The sequence below is a fragment of the Misgurnus anguillicaudatus genome, chromosome 13, assembly GCF_027580225.2.
Source record: "Misgurnus anguillicaudatus chromosome 13, ASM2758022v2, whole genome shotgun sequence".
Classification (NCBI taxonomy): domain Eukaryota; kingdom Metazoa; phylum Chordata; class Actinopteri; order Cypriniformes; family Cobitidae; genus Misgurnus; species Misgurnus anguillicaudatus.
The window spans coordinates 7,534,463-7,552,340 of record NC_073349.2 but is presented as its reverse complement, the minus strand read 5'-3'; the positions used below and the strand labels follow the sequence as shown (position 1 = coordinate 7,552,340).

Genomic DNA, 17,878 nt, shown 5'->3' with positions numbered 1-17,878 from the left:
GAATTATCAAAGACGCGATCTGAGAGAATCTCCCACAAGATATCTGGCATGCTAGATATCTGGAGCTGTTGGTGATTGAAAATCATGCCGTGTGAAATGTGTTTTGACAGATAACAACATTGACGATGACCTAGAGCGAGCAACATACAGGGCAGCTGGAAGTTCGGAGAGGAGTTATGTCCCAGTCTCACGTGAGAACTCTGGTCACTTCTCGTGTCAGATCGGGACAAAGTTGTCAGAAATTCTTACTATGGTAAAGTCATCCAGTGTGAAACCCCCTGTCGCTGATCTATCATGCAGTGTGAAAACCACAGCGACTAAACGCTACCCCAGATAGTCACGCAGTTTGAAAAGATCTGTGACCCAAATACTGAATCATACCGTACCCAAGTACATTTGACCCAAAGTACATTTGGATCGTTCTTTTGGTTAGTGTCAGCTGAAATGTACCACAACAGCTTAGTTTATTAGACATGCAAGCAAATGTGCGTGTCATGTTAAAAACAGCAAGGATTCTGAACTTTTTCTTTAACAAGTGGTCTATTTAAAACAGCTACATTTAGATTTAAAAACCTCCCCACAGTGCAGGCCTTTATGAAGTGATAAATACATTTTATAAAGCAAAAAATAACTGGTTTTCTTTACCATTTTGTGCAATATTATGTATGATTGTAATAAGAAAGTTGGTTTATTCTTGATAACCAAAAAAAGGTACAGGTAAGTAAAATGACATTCAATAAATATAAAATGATTTAACCAAACTCCTATAAGCACTCAATAACTTTTAACCATGAAGGTCATTTTGAAATGTTTGTTATATTTGATTAAAATAACTAATAACAGAAGCAGGGTAGAGCCTCGATTATTCAGCTCATCTTCCAGCACCATCATAAATATCTAGAACAGAAGAGAAAGAGGAACTCCATTACCAAGAATGCCTCAGTTTAAATATATTGCATCTGTACATTGTCTTTGTGCAGGGGTGTTAAACATACGGCTGAACACGGCCCACAAAGGTTTCCAACCCTTTCAGGCGGGTGTCAAGTTAATTTTCAATAGGAGAGACATGTGGAGAGCAGCAAAACACAAAGCGTGAACAGTCAAGCACATGGTGCCCAAAAATCTTGACGTTTCCGTGGGCATGGCTCTTTTTTATGCAGGTGCCGAGAATAGCGGCAGTCACGCTGTGATTCTGCCACTAGCCGCCAAGTGTCTGTGAAACGCCCATGAATCAGTAACAATGGTGACACGCAATGAACAGCAGTGGCTTCTAGAAATGGTTTAAATGGCATGGCTGCTCTGGACTTACACACAGATGTCTAGAAATGAAAGTACACAAAAAACAACACACTACAGTAAATGCATTGCCTCAAAATACATACATCTGTGTTGTTATTGGAACAACACGTTTTGTGTTACTTTTAACAAAACGTGTGTTTTATTTTAACACAAAATTAACACAAAATGACACATAATGTGTTAAAAACATATCTATTATATATATTAGCACATACTTTCTTAGAGTGTAGCAACTGCCCCTAAACTGATTATGTTGGCGCTGCCTCTGGAGGGTGTTAGGACGACTCCTTTTGGCCCACATACTTTTGGGGCCCCCAGAGATAATTTTATTAGTAACAGTAACAGTACTAATGTAATATAAATTATAAATGTATCTCCCAAAGAGCTTCCAATAAACAAGTTATAGGTTGTCTTCTCATATTTGAAGCGAAATGTTTTTGGGTTACGGTTCATACACACCATAAAATGTATGTTTAATCTTTTTATCAGAAAAAAACAGAACAGTAAATTTTCAATTAAATTTACATTTGCACAATAAATAATCTCAGCTACATAGTCCTTTTATAAAATATGCAGTACAAAATCAAAAATTTGAGCTGTACTGTTCTGAAACAGTGTTATAAATAAAACCTAACCCTTGGTTTCTTAATGTTTACTCTATTGGAAGACCAAACAAAGTAGTTTTGCAACGAAACAGCATCTGCTCAACATGGCGGAAACAACAATACTACAGCGTGATTGATAGTTACACACTCTATCTTTGCATGTACATTAGGGCGGTGTTATGAAAATGTTCAAACCAGTATGACATATTACTTCATGGGCGTGTTTGAATGAGCTGTTTTAGGTGGGCGTGAATGAGGCTTCACTTTTAACAAGATCTCTTTGGATTTGAAACTTAAACTTTTGCAACTTTACAGATGTTTTATGTGCACAGACATCATTTAACAATCTAAAAACAAAGGAAAACATGAAATTGGGTCATGTGACTCCTTTAAAGACTGTTACATGAGTAGTTACACGAGTAAGTATGGTGGCACAAAATAAAACGTGGCGATTTTTTTAAGCGGATAAAAAATTAGAACTATATTGTATGGAGGAAAAGCACTTAGTTTGTAGAACTTTGACTCTGGCGCACAGTAACGTCATCACTCCCCCTCTCACTGACTTTGAATTCAGTTCACAGGAGTGATGATGTTAATGTGCCAGAGGTTGCTAAGCGTGTTGTAAATTCTGTTAATATAGCTTTTCTTGTAATGTTTCAATGTTGCAGGTTTGGTGCTGGGGTGCACTTGATGTTGCTACAATTGGTATTATTGCAAATCCCTTATGTAATGTCAGACTTACACTTCATATTTTTCTTCTTTTAAGGGCCATTTCTTCAATGTAAGATGGAAAGGTATGTCTAATTTTTCTTATTTTTTTCTTGTAAAGCTGTTTTGAATCAATAAACATTGTAAAAAAGAAAGCACTACACAAATGCTGTAAATGTGACTTGACAGTGTTTTTAGCACACACACACCTACTATCAGACACACTAGCCTCTTTCAGTGGGAGTGGCTACTGTAGATTCTCATAGTTTGCTATGGTCTCATGTACAGGTTCTCATGAGGGGAAACAGCTTTCATGACGTAAGAGACCACCACGCAACACCGTACAAAAAAGGCATGCTAAATGTGCAAAGTGTACAAACAGAGGTCTGCAATTACGTTTCTAAAGGACATTTCAGATTGCCTTAGTGATCAGTTTGCATTTTGTTACTGAAGGATTGTAAGGTGACATGATGTGTAGTAGACTATAGGTTTGTCACTTCCTTCAAATATTACCCATTGGAGCATTTACTAAATTAGTGTCTCTACCAGAACCATTCACCGTCCTTAATGCAGGGTGCACTCTAAAAACAAACGGTGCTATATAGCACCAAAAGTGGTTCTTTGCTCGTAATCATAGAAGAACCGTTTTTAGTGCCATATAGCACCAGTGAAGCACCTGTGCAGAACCACACAGTGCCATGTAGAACCAAATGTGGTGCTATAGTGGTGCCACATGGCACCTATATGGTTCCACACAGGTGCTCCACCGGTGCTTCACCGGTGCCACATGGCACCAAAAACGGCTCTTCCATGGTCACGATTCAAATCAACAGTCTTGGTGCTATATAGCACCGTTTGTTTTTTTAGAGTGTGGAGTTTAATCTGTGTGATAACTGGGCATTCCTGCAGTTCAGGTGGTGAGCAACGTAAACATCATAGGTTTGATTCTGGAGAGCACATATACTGATAAAAAAGTATACCCTGAATGCACTGTAAGTCATTTATCAAATGTGTCTGTATTTGAATGATATATTGAAAAAACTATAGATAATAAGGGACCGTAAAATAAGTTCACAATTGCAACACAACATTAAAGTTTTTACACATCTAGAGGTCGCCAAACTTTAACACATAACTAAGTCTTGGTGAGCTGATTTTTTGGAAGTGTAGGACAGGATAAGTTGTGTTTGTTATGAAACTATAATCAACATAGATCATATATAAAAGGAATTTACTTCATTATGTTTGAAAGAGATCTGAATGAAATATTTCTCTACTCGACTAATATAAATGAATCTTGCTGGATCCATTCAGAAGGACTTACATACCCTCAACGAAGCCAGTTAGCACATAACAGACATGCTTCTGATGTGTTTATACACTACGAAAGTATGTTTGTACCTTTAACTGATGCTGTTTTTAAAATATCAGTGTTTTACAGTAATCAGAACCTAATAAGATTCAACATTTACATGATTCACTCATAGTCATGTATTTATAACATAATGTGTATACATACATAGAATATATATTCAGAGCTGGGTTGTAACGGATTACATGTAATCTGGATTACGTAATCAGATTCCAAAAATCAAGTACTTGTAATTGGATTAAACTACATTTTAAAATACTCATAAACAGACTACTACTTTTTTATGGATTGCATGATTACATATTATTCACACTTGTAACGGTGGTGGCCCTTAAAATATTTCTCGGGGGATAAATGTTGGGCACCAGACAAGTTTAAGTCTTGTCATTAAGGGTTCTTTAAAAATTAGCGCCACTCACCAGTTACATATGATGATTGATGGTTATTATGAACAAACAAGAAAGTGTTAAGAGTCAAAATGACTCAGTAAATGTTTTCCCTTTGAACACACTCTCAATATCAGGAAAAAATACATCAATTTTGAACACAACATAAATTTAATCATCATCAACACCCTTTTCATGGCATTTAAATCTCACATGCCCACATTTGCAATATGCAGCATCTCAAAAGAAAAAGAAAAAAGATATTTATAAAGAACATCACAAGTAAGGTGCACATTTTCATCATTAAAGCATATGCATTGTGCCATAACATTTGAAATCACACATGTCCATGTTTGCAATATGCACCATCTCAAAAGAAAAGAAAAGGTATTGTGTGTGAGTGTGATTGTGTATGTGGGTGCGGGCAGGATACAAGTCTTTACCACTCTTCCGCTTGAGTGTGTGCTTCAATCAGAGTGTTGTGCTTGCTTTCATAATGTTTATTAAAATGTGAGGGATCTGAGTGACGAACAGGTTAGCTTATGAGCTTCCGGGAAACGGGTATCGCACCCGAGTCAACAAGTCAATATCTTGCAGTATCCAAAGACAGGCGAGTATCAAACAGAAACTTTACTCACAGTTCCGTGGACTGGAACAGTCAAACACTATCCGACGCACATACCGCTATAAACAGCTGAAACCGTGAGCTCTGGGAACTCTCTGCTTCACTCGTGCTCCGTCGATACATATACGTGCAGTAAGAATGATCCAAATCCACATTTTAATTGCTGCTGGTCACCGTTGCCTTTACTTTCACTTCACCTTAACTAGACTCGTGCATCGCCATTGCTCCGTTGCCACCACCGCAGTTCGCTTCTGCCCCTCACAACTTCCGCCATCATGAAAGAGCGTCACTTAAATAGCCCGTCACAAACACTCGTAGAGCGTGGCGTTGCGCTTCAGTTTCGCCACACTCCCCCCCATGAAAAAAACAACTCATAGTTGTATTCCATCAAAAACCCAGAAAATCGTCCTCATCAGAGGTCTCCTGAAAGATCTCATGTAATCTTCGTTGCTGACGAAACTCCAATTTGTCTGCTGTCGGAAAACAGAGTTTCAAACTGCACACATTTACACTGCGTACACCCTCTCCTGTAGATTCTAGTGCAACTCTATAATTTAGAGGTCCAAGTTGTTGAAAGACACGGTAAGGCCCTTTCCACTTCAGTGCTAGCTTGGCACTAAAATGGCGTTGAGCACTCGACTGAGGAAAATTCCGGACCCATACACAATCTTTCTCTTGAAATGTTTCATCTCGTCTGTTCTTGTTATAACTCCTCATTTGTCTTATTTGAGCCTTTTTACAGTTTTCTTTAGCCTTCCTTTAAAGATGTGTCAAATGATTGACAACATTATATGAGGACCCAGATGGCAAAAGATTAGATCCAAGCAGCAGTTTGTCTACTGGACTGTGAAGTTTTCTGCCCAGATAAAGCTCAGCTGGTGAAATTCCAATGGATTCCTGAACTGCTGTATTCAGCGCAAAACGGAATTCTGGTAAGTAGAGATCCCAACTCTTGTGGTTGTCTCCCACATAAGCAGATATCATGGACTTTAAGGTGCGATTTATCCTCTCTGTCATATTAGTTTGCGGGTATTGAGTTTGTCCATCCGCCAACTGGGTGATGCAATACAACTTATCTTCTACCACTGCATATTTTTCCTTCTCTGGAAGTTCATCCTTGGCCAAGGCTTAGAACATTTTTGAGACTTCAGGATCACCATGTTATTCAACCCAGATTCTTTCAGGAGTGATTGGAAATTCTGGTTCTTCTTTTCAATTAGTATACATATTACACTCAGGTGTGTGCTCTGGTAAATGGTGCATTCTTGAAAGAGCATCTGGAGCTACATTCAATTTACCCTTCCGGTATTCAACCACAAAGTCAAACCTTTGCAGACGAAGAGCCCATTGAATTAATCGACTGGATGTCTTGGAAGAGTGCATTACCCATTGCAAGGAGGAATGATCTGTCACCACTGTGAACAATCAATGTTCCAAGTAATGCTGCCATTTGTCAAGTGCCCACACAACCGCCAAGCACTCTTTCTCTGTCACAGAATAATGGACTTCAGCCTTAGTCAAGGTTCGACATGCATAGGCGATCACTTCTTCCATGCCTTGCTCTTTTCGTTGAGTCAACACCAGTGTTAATTTTGGCAGCAAATTCTGATTTAGTCTTAGTCTTTTGAATAACACACCATTTAGTTTTAGTCTTATTTTAGTCATCTGAAATCTTTTAGTCTTAGTCTAGTTTTAGTCGACAAAATATCATAAGAGTTTTAGTCTTAGTCTAGTCTTAAGTTTTTTAGTCTGTTATGGAATGCTATTAAAGTTTGAATATGCAATACAGAGACAGATTTAATGGTTGTTATAGAAAACACGTATTTTATTTTATTCTTAATGTAAAAAATAACTGACCGTGGCTTTTTCACAAAAGATAATATCACATAAAATAAGCATAAGCCCGCTCTACCTAAAAAATATACATGGTCCCTGAAAAAGATATGCATTCTCCCTAAATGACATGCACACACAGATACACACGCGCGCAGACACACAGACAGAGACACACACACACACTTACGCACGTACTTTGTCTAGTCATGTAAAACCACAACATATACTATAATAGTAACGTTACACATTTCATTCAATTTGAAGACACTGAATAATTCAGACAACCCAATACAATCAATACAGTTCAGATGTGTATTCCTTTAGTTTCAATGTTAGTCCAAGTTTAGTGAAAACACGGTGGTTTATCTTATAAAATAACCTTAGCGTGTATGCTTACCTTCGCATGTATTTCTGGATGAGTCGTCTTTACAGGCTGTCGTCTTGTTATATTTGAAGTGTGACCAGATAAGACGCTAGCTCTGGCATTTTTGTTGTTAATGAGACATGTCTTCGGACCGGGTGCACCGCAAAACGTTAGCGTAACGAAGACTGTACAACTAAATATAATGTAAACAACCTGTTGTGAAAACGAACTTTGCCGCGGGTTTTTAAAATGCTCTGCTGCCTGTTCTGCATAGATCAACCTACGCTCAAAGATTCACTCTGATTGGATTTCTTCACAACTTGTCCCACAAAATGAGTAGCTCTGATTGGATCTCTTCTCCATTCCTCCCTCCCTAACATTTTCGTCTTATTTTTATTTGTTGACTAAAGTGTCAGTTATATTTTGTTACAGTCTTCGTCATCATATCTGACTTTTAAAAAGGTTCGTTGACGAATATTTTTCGTCATCGTCTTCGTCAACGAAATTAACACTGGTCAACACTGCTCCCAAACCTGTGTCACTGGCATCAGTGTAGACTGTGAAAGGTAGTTGAAGATCAGGATGACCCAAAATGGGTGATGATGTAAGACACTCCTTTAAGTACTCAAAAGCTTGCTGACACTGAGGTGACCATCGAAACACACAACCTTTCTTCTTCAAGGCATTGAGTGGTTCTGCAATCCTAGAAAAGTTTGGCACAAAACGATGATACCAACCAGCGAGTCCCAGGAACCGTTGGACTTCTTTAAGGTTACCAGGAACGGGGTAAGCCCGAATAGCTTCTACCTTACCAGGATCTGCAGTGATACCTTCTTTGTTCACCACATGCCCAAGAAAGGTGATCTCACGTAAACCAAACTTACAATTTTTTAAGTTCAGTGTTAATCCAGCCACCTCTAGCTTCTGCAGAATGATCTGGAGGTGAAAAAGGTGTTGATTCATGGTTGGGGGGTAGACAATAATATCGTCGATGTAGACAAAACACATAACCCCAATCAACTCTCTGAGAACAAGCTCCATGAGTCTTTGAAAGGTGGCTGGTGCATTTTTCAAACCAAAAGGCATCACTTTAAAATGATATAATCCACCAGAAGTAACAAAGGCAGTCATCAGTCTACTCTCAAAGTCCATTGGAACCTGCCAATACCCACAGTTCAAATCCAAGGTTGAAAAAATAGCTGCTCCAGCAAGCGATTCCAAAATCTCAGTAATGTCTGGTAAAGGATAGGCGTCGCTCTCCGTGAGGGCATTGACTTTCCTATAGTCCACACAGAATCTAAGACTTCCATCCTTTTTTGGGACTAAAACAACTGGTAAAACCCAGGCAGAATAAGAGAGTGTCAATGATACCAACATCCAACATGATTTCAATATGTTCCTTAACCCTCTGGGGTCTAAGGGGTTTTTAGGGCCCTGGGGAAGTTTTGACATTTGTGCTTTTTTCAGTTGCTTAAAACATATAAATGGCAAAATTCTCATAACACTGCATTCAGCACAAACTGGGCTACAATATTATATGTTCAACATGTATGTACATGTTTGTATTTTTGAGAGAAAAATGTTTATGCGTGGTTTTTGAAAAAGCTACATTTTTAAGTCACTGATACAAGTCCACAAAACTCATTCTAAACATGTTTTCCCAAGACTTTTCAAAACAGGATCTAGTAGTCTAGAGTTTTTTCTTCAAAATGATGTGAAAATCATTCGGCCTACTCGTTCACATAAAGCAATATATTGATTTACAATTTCTAAGACACTTTTTCCTGGGAAAGGCTGTATGCGTGGAGGCGGGAAAGCTCCTGAATAATCAGTGATTGACAGCTGAGGAACAAAAGAGTTGAATAACGAGCCACATAATGAGCCTTGTGGGGATGTTCAACAGGAACGTAACTTTCTCTGTAGTAAAACCATGATAAGGTTTACTTGGGAATTTATAACTAAAATTATATATATAATTTGTGTATATATAGAAATATTTTCTATTAATTTCACAATGATACCTTTAAAAACCATAGTAATCATAGTAAAGGTACTGTTTTGGCCATCGTAAAAATGAACACAGGGTTAGTGTTTGGTTGGCCAGCGAAAATTTTACTTTTGTGCAGTAAACAACTCAAAATAAAAACTGCCTATCGTTGTCTGGACTCTTATTTGAGTTTTTGTAATTATTATAGTAGCAACAAAACAAGGGACAAGCGTGATAAACTTATCAATGTTTGTTTACAGCTGCCACCATTACTCCCTCACGCGTTGATCATGAAAGCAGTATGTGTGCACATGCGAGTGATCCTGTGTTTAATGAACTTGCTGTGCGGAGATATGCGCTTAGATGCAACTAAATAAGTATTGTATTGTTTGCAATCGCGTATTTTATAAGAATACCAAAATCCGCGTCGAGTTTCCTGACTCGTGTGTTTGTTTATATGTGTTCCCCTCGCGTGAAATGTTTGACGGAAGAACAAAGAAAACACTCGCGTCTGGAGATACTGACACACATACGCAAGTAAATAAGGATTTAGATGTCATGTTTGGTGCACTCGGATGAAACAACAAGAAATAGAGAGACTGGATTGTGAATTGCGTATCCATTGACTGCAGGAGGCACGAGTTATGCATATGGATGTTTCTGCTCGTTCACTTCAATGGCGCGGGGGTGTGGCGATCTCATCTCATTACAGATAATCAGGTAATAAGAGAGAGACGGTACTTTTCCTTCTTCTCATACAGTTTACACCGAATGACAATATATGTTTTCGATATCACTTACATCATTTAACTCATTCACCGCCATTGACGAGTTATCTCGTCATTTATGAGTTCATATTTAACTAATAAGTATGCCTTTCTGGACAAATTTCAAAGTGAAAGTGTGATACCGCTTTTATCCACCAGATGGCGCCAAAACGAATTTATCAAAAACGGAAGTTAAAAAAATATAACGTTTTATTTTAACTCTCTTTATGTGTGATAGTCATTCTGAGTCTGATCTCTAACAGAAATTTCTTTACAAAAAGCTTTTTGCTCAAAATGTTGTATTTTTGAAGAGAAATATCTATATTTCAGTGGTTAAATTAAGTAGAAAAAGTAAATATATAATGGAACGTTTTTTCCCCATTTTGTTTGTTTGTTTGTTTGTTTATTGCTTGTTTGAAAGCAGAGGGTGTGTTCTTTAATTTGATATAATTTGTATGTTTATATATTTATAGAAAATAATTTTTCCTGCAAGGAATTTTGTGAAAATTTTGTTAAAATCACAAAAATGCAGCTGGGCAACTTTTCTCAAAAAGGCTGGCGGTGAATGAGTTAAAAGCTGACATTCCAAGCATTATGTAGACATTTATCTTTTGTTTCTATGACATATATTCGTTCGAGTGGACAGAAAAAAAACTAGACACTTTAACGTTTTAAATGATGTATAAATCATATCTGTATGTCCAAAATCAGCAGCGTTATCTAAGTCTCTTTGCGGAGTGAATGAAAAATAAAGAGCTTGCGGCGCCCGTGCCGCAGTCGACCCCAGAGTGTTAACAAACGGTTTCGCCACACACTATGGCAGTATAATGTTCACAATTTTGTAAATCTCTTATTTTTAATTTTTTTTTAATAATAAATGTACTAACCGCTTACGTTAGACATATGCAAAATGGAGCAGCACTCAGCGTTTGATCACTGGATGCAAAGGCGTTGATTTGGGTATAGGGACTCTAGGGACGCTATGTCCAAACCAATATCTAGGAAACACTGAATTGTCCCTAGCAATAATTTCGACCAACGATGAATCTATATGTACATATTACCACTGATGTCCGTCTGTTCCATTTCAGTCGGTCACTATGACGTCACGTTGTGACCGAAGAATTGGGAACCGCTTCGCATTGACCTATCTGCTTCGAGAAACTATTTAAAATGCCAATGAACTTGGGATGCAGATATTTGCACTAATCAAATCAGCTTTTTTGTTTCGAAAGCTGGCACTTGTTTGCTACTGAGAAGCTATCCTGCTCTGGAGGACTCTGGTGTTGAAGTTGGTTGGGCTACAGCACCACAGCTGAGACCGCGGCTGATTCCACCTCTTTCTTTTCTTTTTTTGAGAGTGTGTGTGGCATCTTCCCTGGGTGCTTCATCAACTCGCACTGATATCTAAAGAGTGATTTCCCTAAAAGAGCTGCACGAGTTTGAACTTGTGTCTTTATAAAGACAGCCGTTCTCGTGTTACGGTCGGGTGCGTCTTTTTAAAGATGTCATTCCGGCTGTGTGCTACATCTGGATGCGGCAAATACATTAACCCTCGTGACGGTCACGATCGCTGTGTCTCGTGCTTGGGCTTGAATCATGCCGAGGCAGCGTTTCGTGTGGGATCATGTTCCGTCTGTGAGAACATGTCTCTTGTGGATTTGCGCCCCCTAGTGGCCGGGAGCATTTCCGTTATGTTGTGGCTTTATTTCGTAGTGTTGTGAACTTATGTTTGCTTTTTAAATTTCGTTGTTTTGTGCTCGATTGGTAAATAACACTGCAGTTAATATAAAAAATGTCCAGTCTTAAACAAAAGCATTTATTCAGCACTTGTGTATATAAAAGTGCAATTGCTTTTAGACAAAGTGCTATGCTGTAATACATAATGCGATTTTATTAAAAATGCATGTGCTACTTTAACTGCTTTAGTAGAAAAGAGCAAAGCTTCATCTTGATGTTGATTGTTGACAAAATGCTTTGGTTTGCTGTAAAATAGACACAGTGACATTATAATACGGACATACTCATAGAGGCTGTTTGCACCTGCTATTAAGATGTGTTTGGTCGATCAGATCACGATCGATCAGATAAATATTGGTTTTGAGGTAGTCTTTTGTGGCTATTTAAACACATTCGATCACATGCACCTATTGATCCAACCATGATTGATATAATGCGATGTACCGAGCACAATGTTTTTACATCGGTCCTGACTTCTAGCCTCATCCGCATACCACAGTGTCCAGAACTGTCTTTTAACTATAATTGATCAAACTAAAGCGGCTGCTCTAAACATGAATGTGTCTCTCTCGTCCACTAGTGATCTGATTGACCAACACGCATCATAATATCAGGTGTGAACAGGAAAATGGACACACAACGCATTACATTTAAAATCCTCGGACACAAAATGACATAAAATTGTACCTATTTAAAAGATGTTAGGCCATTATTTTCTGCTGATGGTGAATCTTCACCTTTAAAATATTAAAAAAAGGCAAATGTTCAATTGACATCAATGGATTAATGCTGAAAATTATTATAATCTTGCCTTTAACTCACCCATTATCACACCATCAACATGAGTGACTGAAATACGATCCAGCTGCAATTCTTCTTTTTCCTCGGATTCTGAAAGATCATAAATTCATTCAAAAAAATAAAAAGATAATTTTGTCTTCATTTACTTACCCTCATGTTGTTTCAAACCTGTATCAGTGTCTTTGTTCTGCTGACCACAAAGGAAGATATTTGAAATCAAACAGGAAACAGAAGCACCATTGACTTCCATAATAGGAGAAAATCCTGCGACGGATGTCAATGGAGCTCAATAATGGTTTGGTTACAAACATAGATCAAAATATCTTTATTTGTGTTCATCAGAACAAAGACTTTAATACATTTATACAGGTTGGTAACAACATGAGAGTGAGTAAATGATGACAGAATTTATATTTTTGGGTGAACTATCCCTTAACAACATGATTTAGCAAATCAGTAAAGTTTGAATTAGAGTATAGGATTTGTGATATTAAACCCTTATTACTAAAACAATATCCCTTGAGTAGGAGTGTGATAAAGCTCTATATCATCTTTATACTACACAATATACTAGCAGGGTTAACATTAATTCCAAACAGTGTGCGCCTTTTCAAGGAAGGGAACGCGTGTAAACAAACGCTCCAGGTAAAGAAAAAAAATAGTTTTCATTGCTCTATTCGCCAAGTGAATTAATTGTCCACGTTATGAGACACAATGACGCAACTCCCTAAAAGTTTATACATCAAGACATCTAATCTTTGAAGTGAATCACTTCACTCGATTCCTGACCTATAGGGAGCTAGAAAACACAGAGGTCACATACACACTGCATATTAATTCGGTTGTCACTTTACCTTTTAATGCTTAATCCTGTTCTGTACACACACAGTTCAGTAATTTACGGGACTCACAACCTTTTGCAACCGAATTAACTCCCGCAAAATGCAGGTAGTGACAACCGAATTTACAAAAACTCTGCACAGTGTGTACATAACCGAACTGAACAACTAGTAGTTAATAAAGTGTTTAAACGTTCATCATAAACAGGACAGGTCTCTCTTCTGAAAAAATGAATGCTTAAAAGAGGAAAAAGTCTTCTGTATGCGCGATTCAGAAAATGACAGAGGCACAAGCGTTTGCTGACTATTGTTGCCAGATCTTGCACTAAAAAAACAGCGAACAAGAAAAATCCAATAATAAACCGAAATAAATCTAAATGCTTTACCTCAAAGATCAAAATATTGGGAACGGCACCACACTTTATTAACACAAAAAACTTGATCGCTTCATGAGCCAAAAGCCATAAACTGTTAAGCGCCAAAACGGTATTTACGTACAAAAAAGACGAGGACCTGGCAACACTGCACTGCAAGTGCGCTCCGTGCTGTGAAGCAGCCTCACAAAAGAGGTGTAAAATACACAACGCCAAGACGGAGGTTTATTGCAAAACACGATGCTGTTATTATTTTGGTCAAAGCTGTGATTGATAAGCACGCGAGACGGCAGAATGTTGTTATGGTTATTTCTGTGTAAATCATCACATTTTCGGGAGTGAGTCTTGTTCCGTACAGACATGAAACGAACATTTAGGGGATTCACTCCCGCATTAATGCGGTTGTCACTCCCGAAAATTTGCAGTGTGTACGAGACCAGAAAGTATTTAAAGCAGCGTTTGTGCAGATTAAAGTGATTGTGTGACGCTCTGTTCACAGCTTTTTGCAGTCACAGATAAAACAACCGTACAGCTCAAGTGATTCACGTCAATGATATGTCAATGTTACTGGTGGAATATATAACGGCTATCAGCCAATCAGATTCTAGAACCAGAAAGAACTGTTGTATTATTACTTTATTACTGTGTATTAAATTGCACTGTGTTGTCAGTAAATCTTGTGAAAGGAAAGTACCTTTTTCTAATGGTTTACTGTCCATGTACTCCGTCAAGGGTGAAGTAGCTTCTGTAATCAAACACCCATACAAAGTAAAGATAATTTGGAAAATTAACAGACTCAGGCAGATGTTTTTATGTGACTATATGTGAACTCCAGGCTAATTATGAGATTAAGAGCATGAAAGTTAAATTTTACTTTGTGATTTTGCATTGATTTCAATCTTTGACTTTATTCAGTCTATACTGGAAATAACAAGGTTATTTTATATGTAGGATGATTTAATCTTAAATCACATATACACACAGACAGACTTACGGTTCTTGGAATCTGCTAGTGAGATAAACAAGTCATCACGAACTGGCTCTTTCTTTTCTAAAGATAAAATATAAATGTTTCATTAGTAATAATGCAGTGTAATAACACACAAAAATAAAAACAAGTTCAACATGTATAAATGACATTTTAGTAATAAAGTAAAAATAGCAAGTTGGTTTATACTATCATCAACTATTACACAGACACACACAATGTATAATGTATATATTTCTGTTTTTACCTGGTTTACGAGTGACCTTCAGTACGATGCATCCAATGATCAAAATGACAATACAGCAGACAAAACAGCCTGAAATGGCCAGCAGTATTTTTCTTTTGAACACTGCAACAAGGGACAGAAATGAATACTAGTTAGGTAGAGTACTAACTTCTTAGTGATACAGGGAATTTTGTGGGAAAACTAATTTCACAAAAAAAAATTCTTTTTATTATATCTCTTTATATTATATCATGGATTCTTTATTTCTTTTTTTTTTGTTGTTGTTTATATATTGTTACATTAATATAGTATTAGTACACAGTATTATTTTCAAGGTTGTAATAGCAGCAAAACTGGGACAGTTTGTTGTTTCTGTACAATTTCTGAAAAACCTTTTTAATGCAATTGTTAGCCCAAACAACTAGTCAAGTTAATTAATCCACCAGATCATCTAGGACCATAATAAATTACCAGCTTAGTCTACGCAGTTGCTCATGGTCAAATTATTTGATGATACTGATTATACATAACATAATGCAAATGAAGAGTTTCGTTGCAAAACGAGATAAATCCATTTTTTAACATTTTTGTCAAAACATGTTTATTATTATGTTTTAATGTTATTATTTTTTTTTATTGTGCTACTTAGCTGTATTTTTTAAGTTATTAAGTTTTAAATGAAAACAAACCAACTACAGATGCATTGAAATTAATTGGAATGCACAACCAAAAAACAAGATTTCTGAACAATTTAAAAAACGGTGGTTATCTCGTTTTGCAACGAAACTCTTCAAAATATTACTTACAAATATTATTTGCCATGAACCCCTCACTCCAAGAGGACTGCAGCGGTCGTTCTGTCCTTTTTCCTCTGCATTTAAATTCATTTTTAATCGTTTCTTCAGTTGATGTGACCTTTAATGTACTTGAAGATTCATTCAGCTCCTGATTGTTCTCAAACCAGGTGTAGTTCCATGTTTTATCATCCAAAACCTTACAATTCAGTGTCAGGATATTTCCAGCGATAATGTCACTCAATTCAGTGACCAGGTTCAGAGAAGTTGCTGAAAGAGCTTAAAACAAAAAAATCTATTATTTTATATTTGTTCTAATAAGTGTTTTACAAAGCAAGACAAGGGTTTTGTTTTGTTATTGTTTAAGGCGAGTGTGTTTCAGTTATGTGCCGCTTCTGCCAATAATTTGAATTAAAGGAATAAACTGGAAAAGCAAAAATAAATAAACTGAAAAATGACATTTAAAGGTTACAAAGAATGCATTGAAATAATCTGTTTTGATACCTACATAGAAGGTATGTGGTATATTGCATGTCCATTTACAACCCTAGGATTTACCTTCAGAATGAAATGGTCTATTATTACCTTATTTGAACGGGTCATGAATAATAATGTTGAGCTTTGCATGGCATTTAAACTAGTCTCCCTAAAATCCCTGAATTTTACCTTTACCTTGCACCCCTGCCAGTGCCAGCAACTGAATAAAGACACATTTCATTTGTTGGTCTTCATCCTGTTGGTCTTATTAAATTTATTGAAAGTGTTAATAATAATAAATGTCTGTTAATAGTAAACAAATTCTGTATGTCAAAACATTGAATTCAACTTACAGAGGTTATCATCACCATTTTCTCTCAAATTGCCTTTTGAATTTGCAAAACATTTCTGTTTGTTTGTTAGTCAAGTTTTCCCTTTACAAAGCAGATTGAGTCTGTTTGCAACATGACACAAAATTCACTCTATACAAATGACACACTTTTTTGTGACAACTTTAAACCCAGTGAATGGTCTGTCATGATGTTGTATTCTGCATTAAAACTGAAGTTACCAGAAGTCTTTTGTATGTTCACTTACCTTTAACTTGCACTTTTTTCCTCTCACTTTGGATTGTGAAGTGACGTCTCTTTGCTTCGCAGTGATATTCACCAGTGTCATGGAGAGATGCTGAATTAATAATATATTTTTTATTTGCAGTAGAAGTTGTTGTTGTCTTTGAGTCTTGGTACCAATAATATTCCCATGCGTCACCTGGCATGTCACAAGTAAGCTGGACTTGTTCACCAGTGTAGAAAAACTCAAATGATGGCTCTGGTCGTAAGGTTGGTTTAGGCGTGTAATCTGCAAACAACAGTTGTATGGTTAAAATCCTCAAACATTAACTGCCTATTCTTGATAGTCTGAGGCTAAGGCTTCATTTACACAACAACAATGTAGAAAAAAACAGAAACGTTTTGTTTTTTTCTTTTCCTTTTAAAATTTCACATCCACACAACAACATCATCAAGAAATCCATCACTAAAAAAGCTGTATTACGCATATCAGGCCAGCAGATGGCGTTGATGCTTTGTAAAGAAGCACTACACTCCTGTTCGCATTCTTCTACAAAGCAGTAAAACAATCAAGACAGCAAAAGCATTGAGCAGTTTTGTTTAGATGGGCAATGAGTTTTCTACCACAAGTGACCCTGGACTAGAAAGTGGTAAAATTTTGTAAACTTTGTTGAAGAAACGTTAATAAACTCTTGAACAGCACAAACACAGTCTTGTAGGCCGCCATTATTGTTTTCGTTATCATGGATAACCTAATTAGCATGCACGCATGTCGTCTCCAAAAGTTGTCACGGGATGAAAGTAACAAAGCAATTCTTGACAGAGCTGACAAATATTGCGTTATTTTATCACCATTTTGCGCGTATAGATCCAGAAAGCTGTTTTCAACCACAAAAAGTGGTAATTTTTAAACGCGTTTTGTTTCTTGTTTCATGTGTTCCAGTACTGATCAATCTACATGTTATTTAGTGCTCTAACACATCCTGAAATTTAATTTCTCAGAGTTTTTCAAAATAAAAGTAAATCAGGTTTAAATGTCAGGAGTTCCTGTCGGGATGAAAGGAACAGGTTGAAAATGAACCACATGACACTGCTAGTGACAGAGACAGAGGTAGTGA

At 37.0% G+C, this 17,878-nt stretch overlaps 1 protein-coding gene across 3 annotated transcripts in view; it reads right to left on the bottom strand.

The window, feature by feature from the left end:
* The window catches only part of LOC129431233 (B-cell receptor CD22-like), a 201,965-nt gene that overhangs the window by 143,015 nt on the left and 41,072 nt on the right, over window positions 1-17,878 (bottom strand). For 2 of the 3 annotated variants that reach the window (XM_073874936.1, XM_073874935.1), the window contains exons 9-12: window positions 16,786-17,049; window positions 15,724-15,990; window positions 14,939-15,040; window positions 14,698-14,754 (exon numbers count right to left, since the gene is read on the bottom strand). In XM_073874936.1, the coding sequence (XP_073731037.1) occupies window positions 14,698-14,754; window positions 14,939-15,040; window positions 15,724-15,990; window positions 16,786-17,049 (690 nt within the window). Of the gene's footprint in view, window positions 1-11,754; window positions 11,935-12,376; window positions 12,427-12,511; window positions 12,581-14,397; window positions 14,449-14,697; window positions 14,755-14,938; window positions 15,041-15,723; window positions 15,991-16,785; window positions 17,050-17,878 lie in introns of those variants that run through there. The other variant, XM_055189015.2, reaches the window with a different exon arrangement.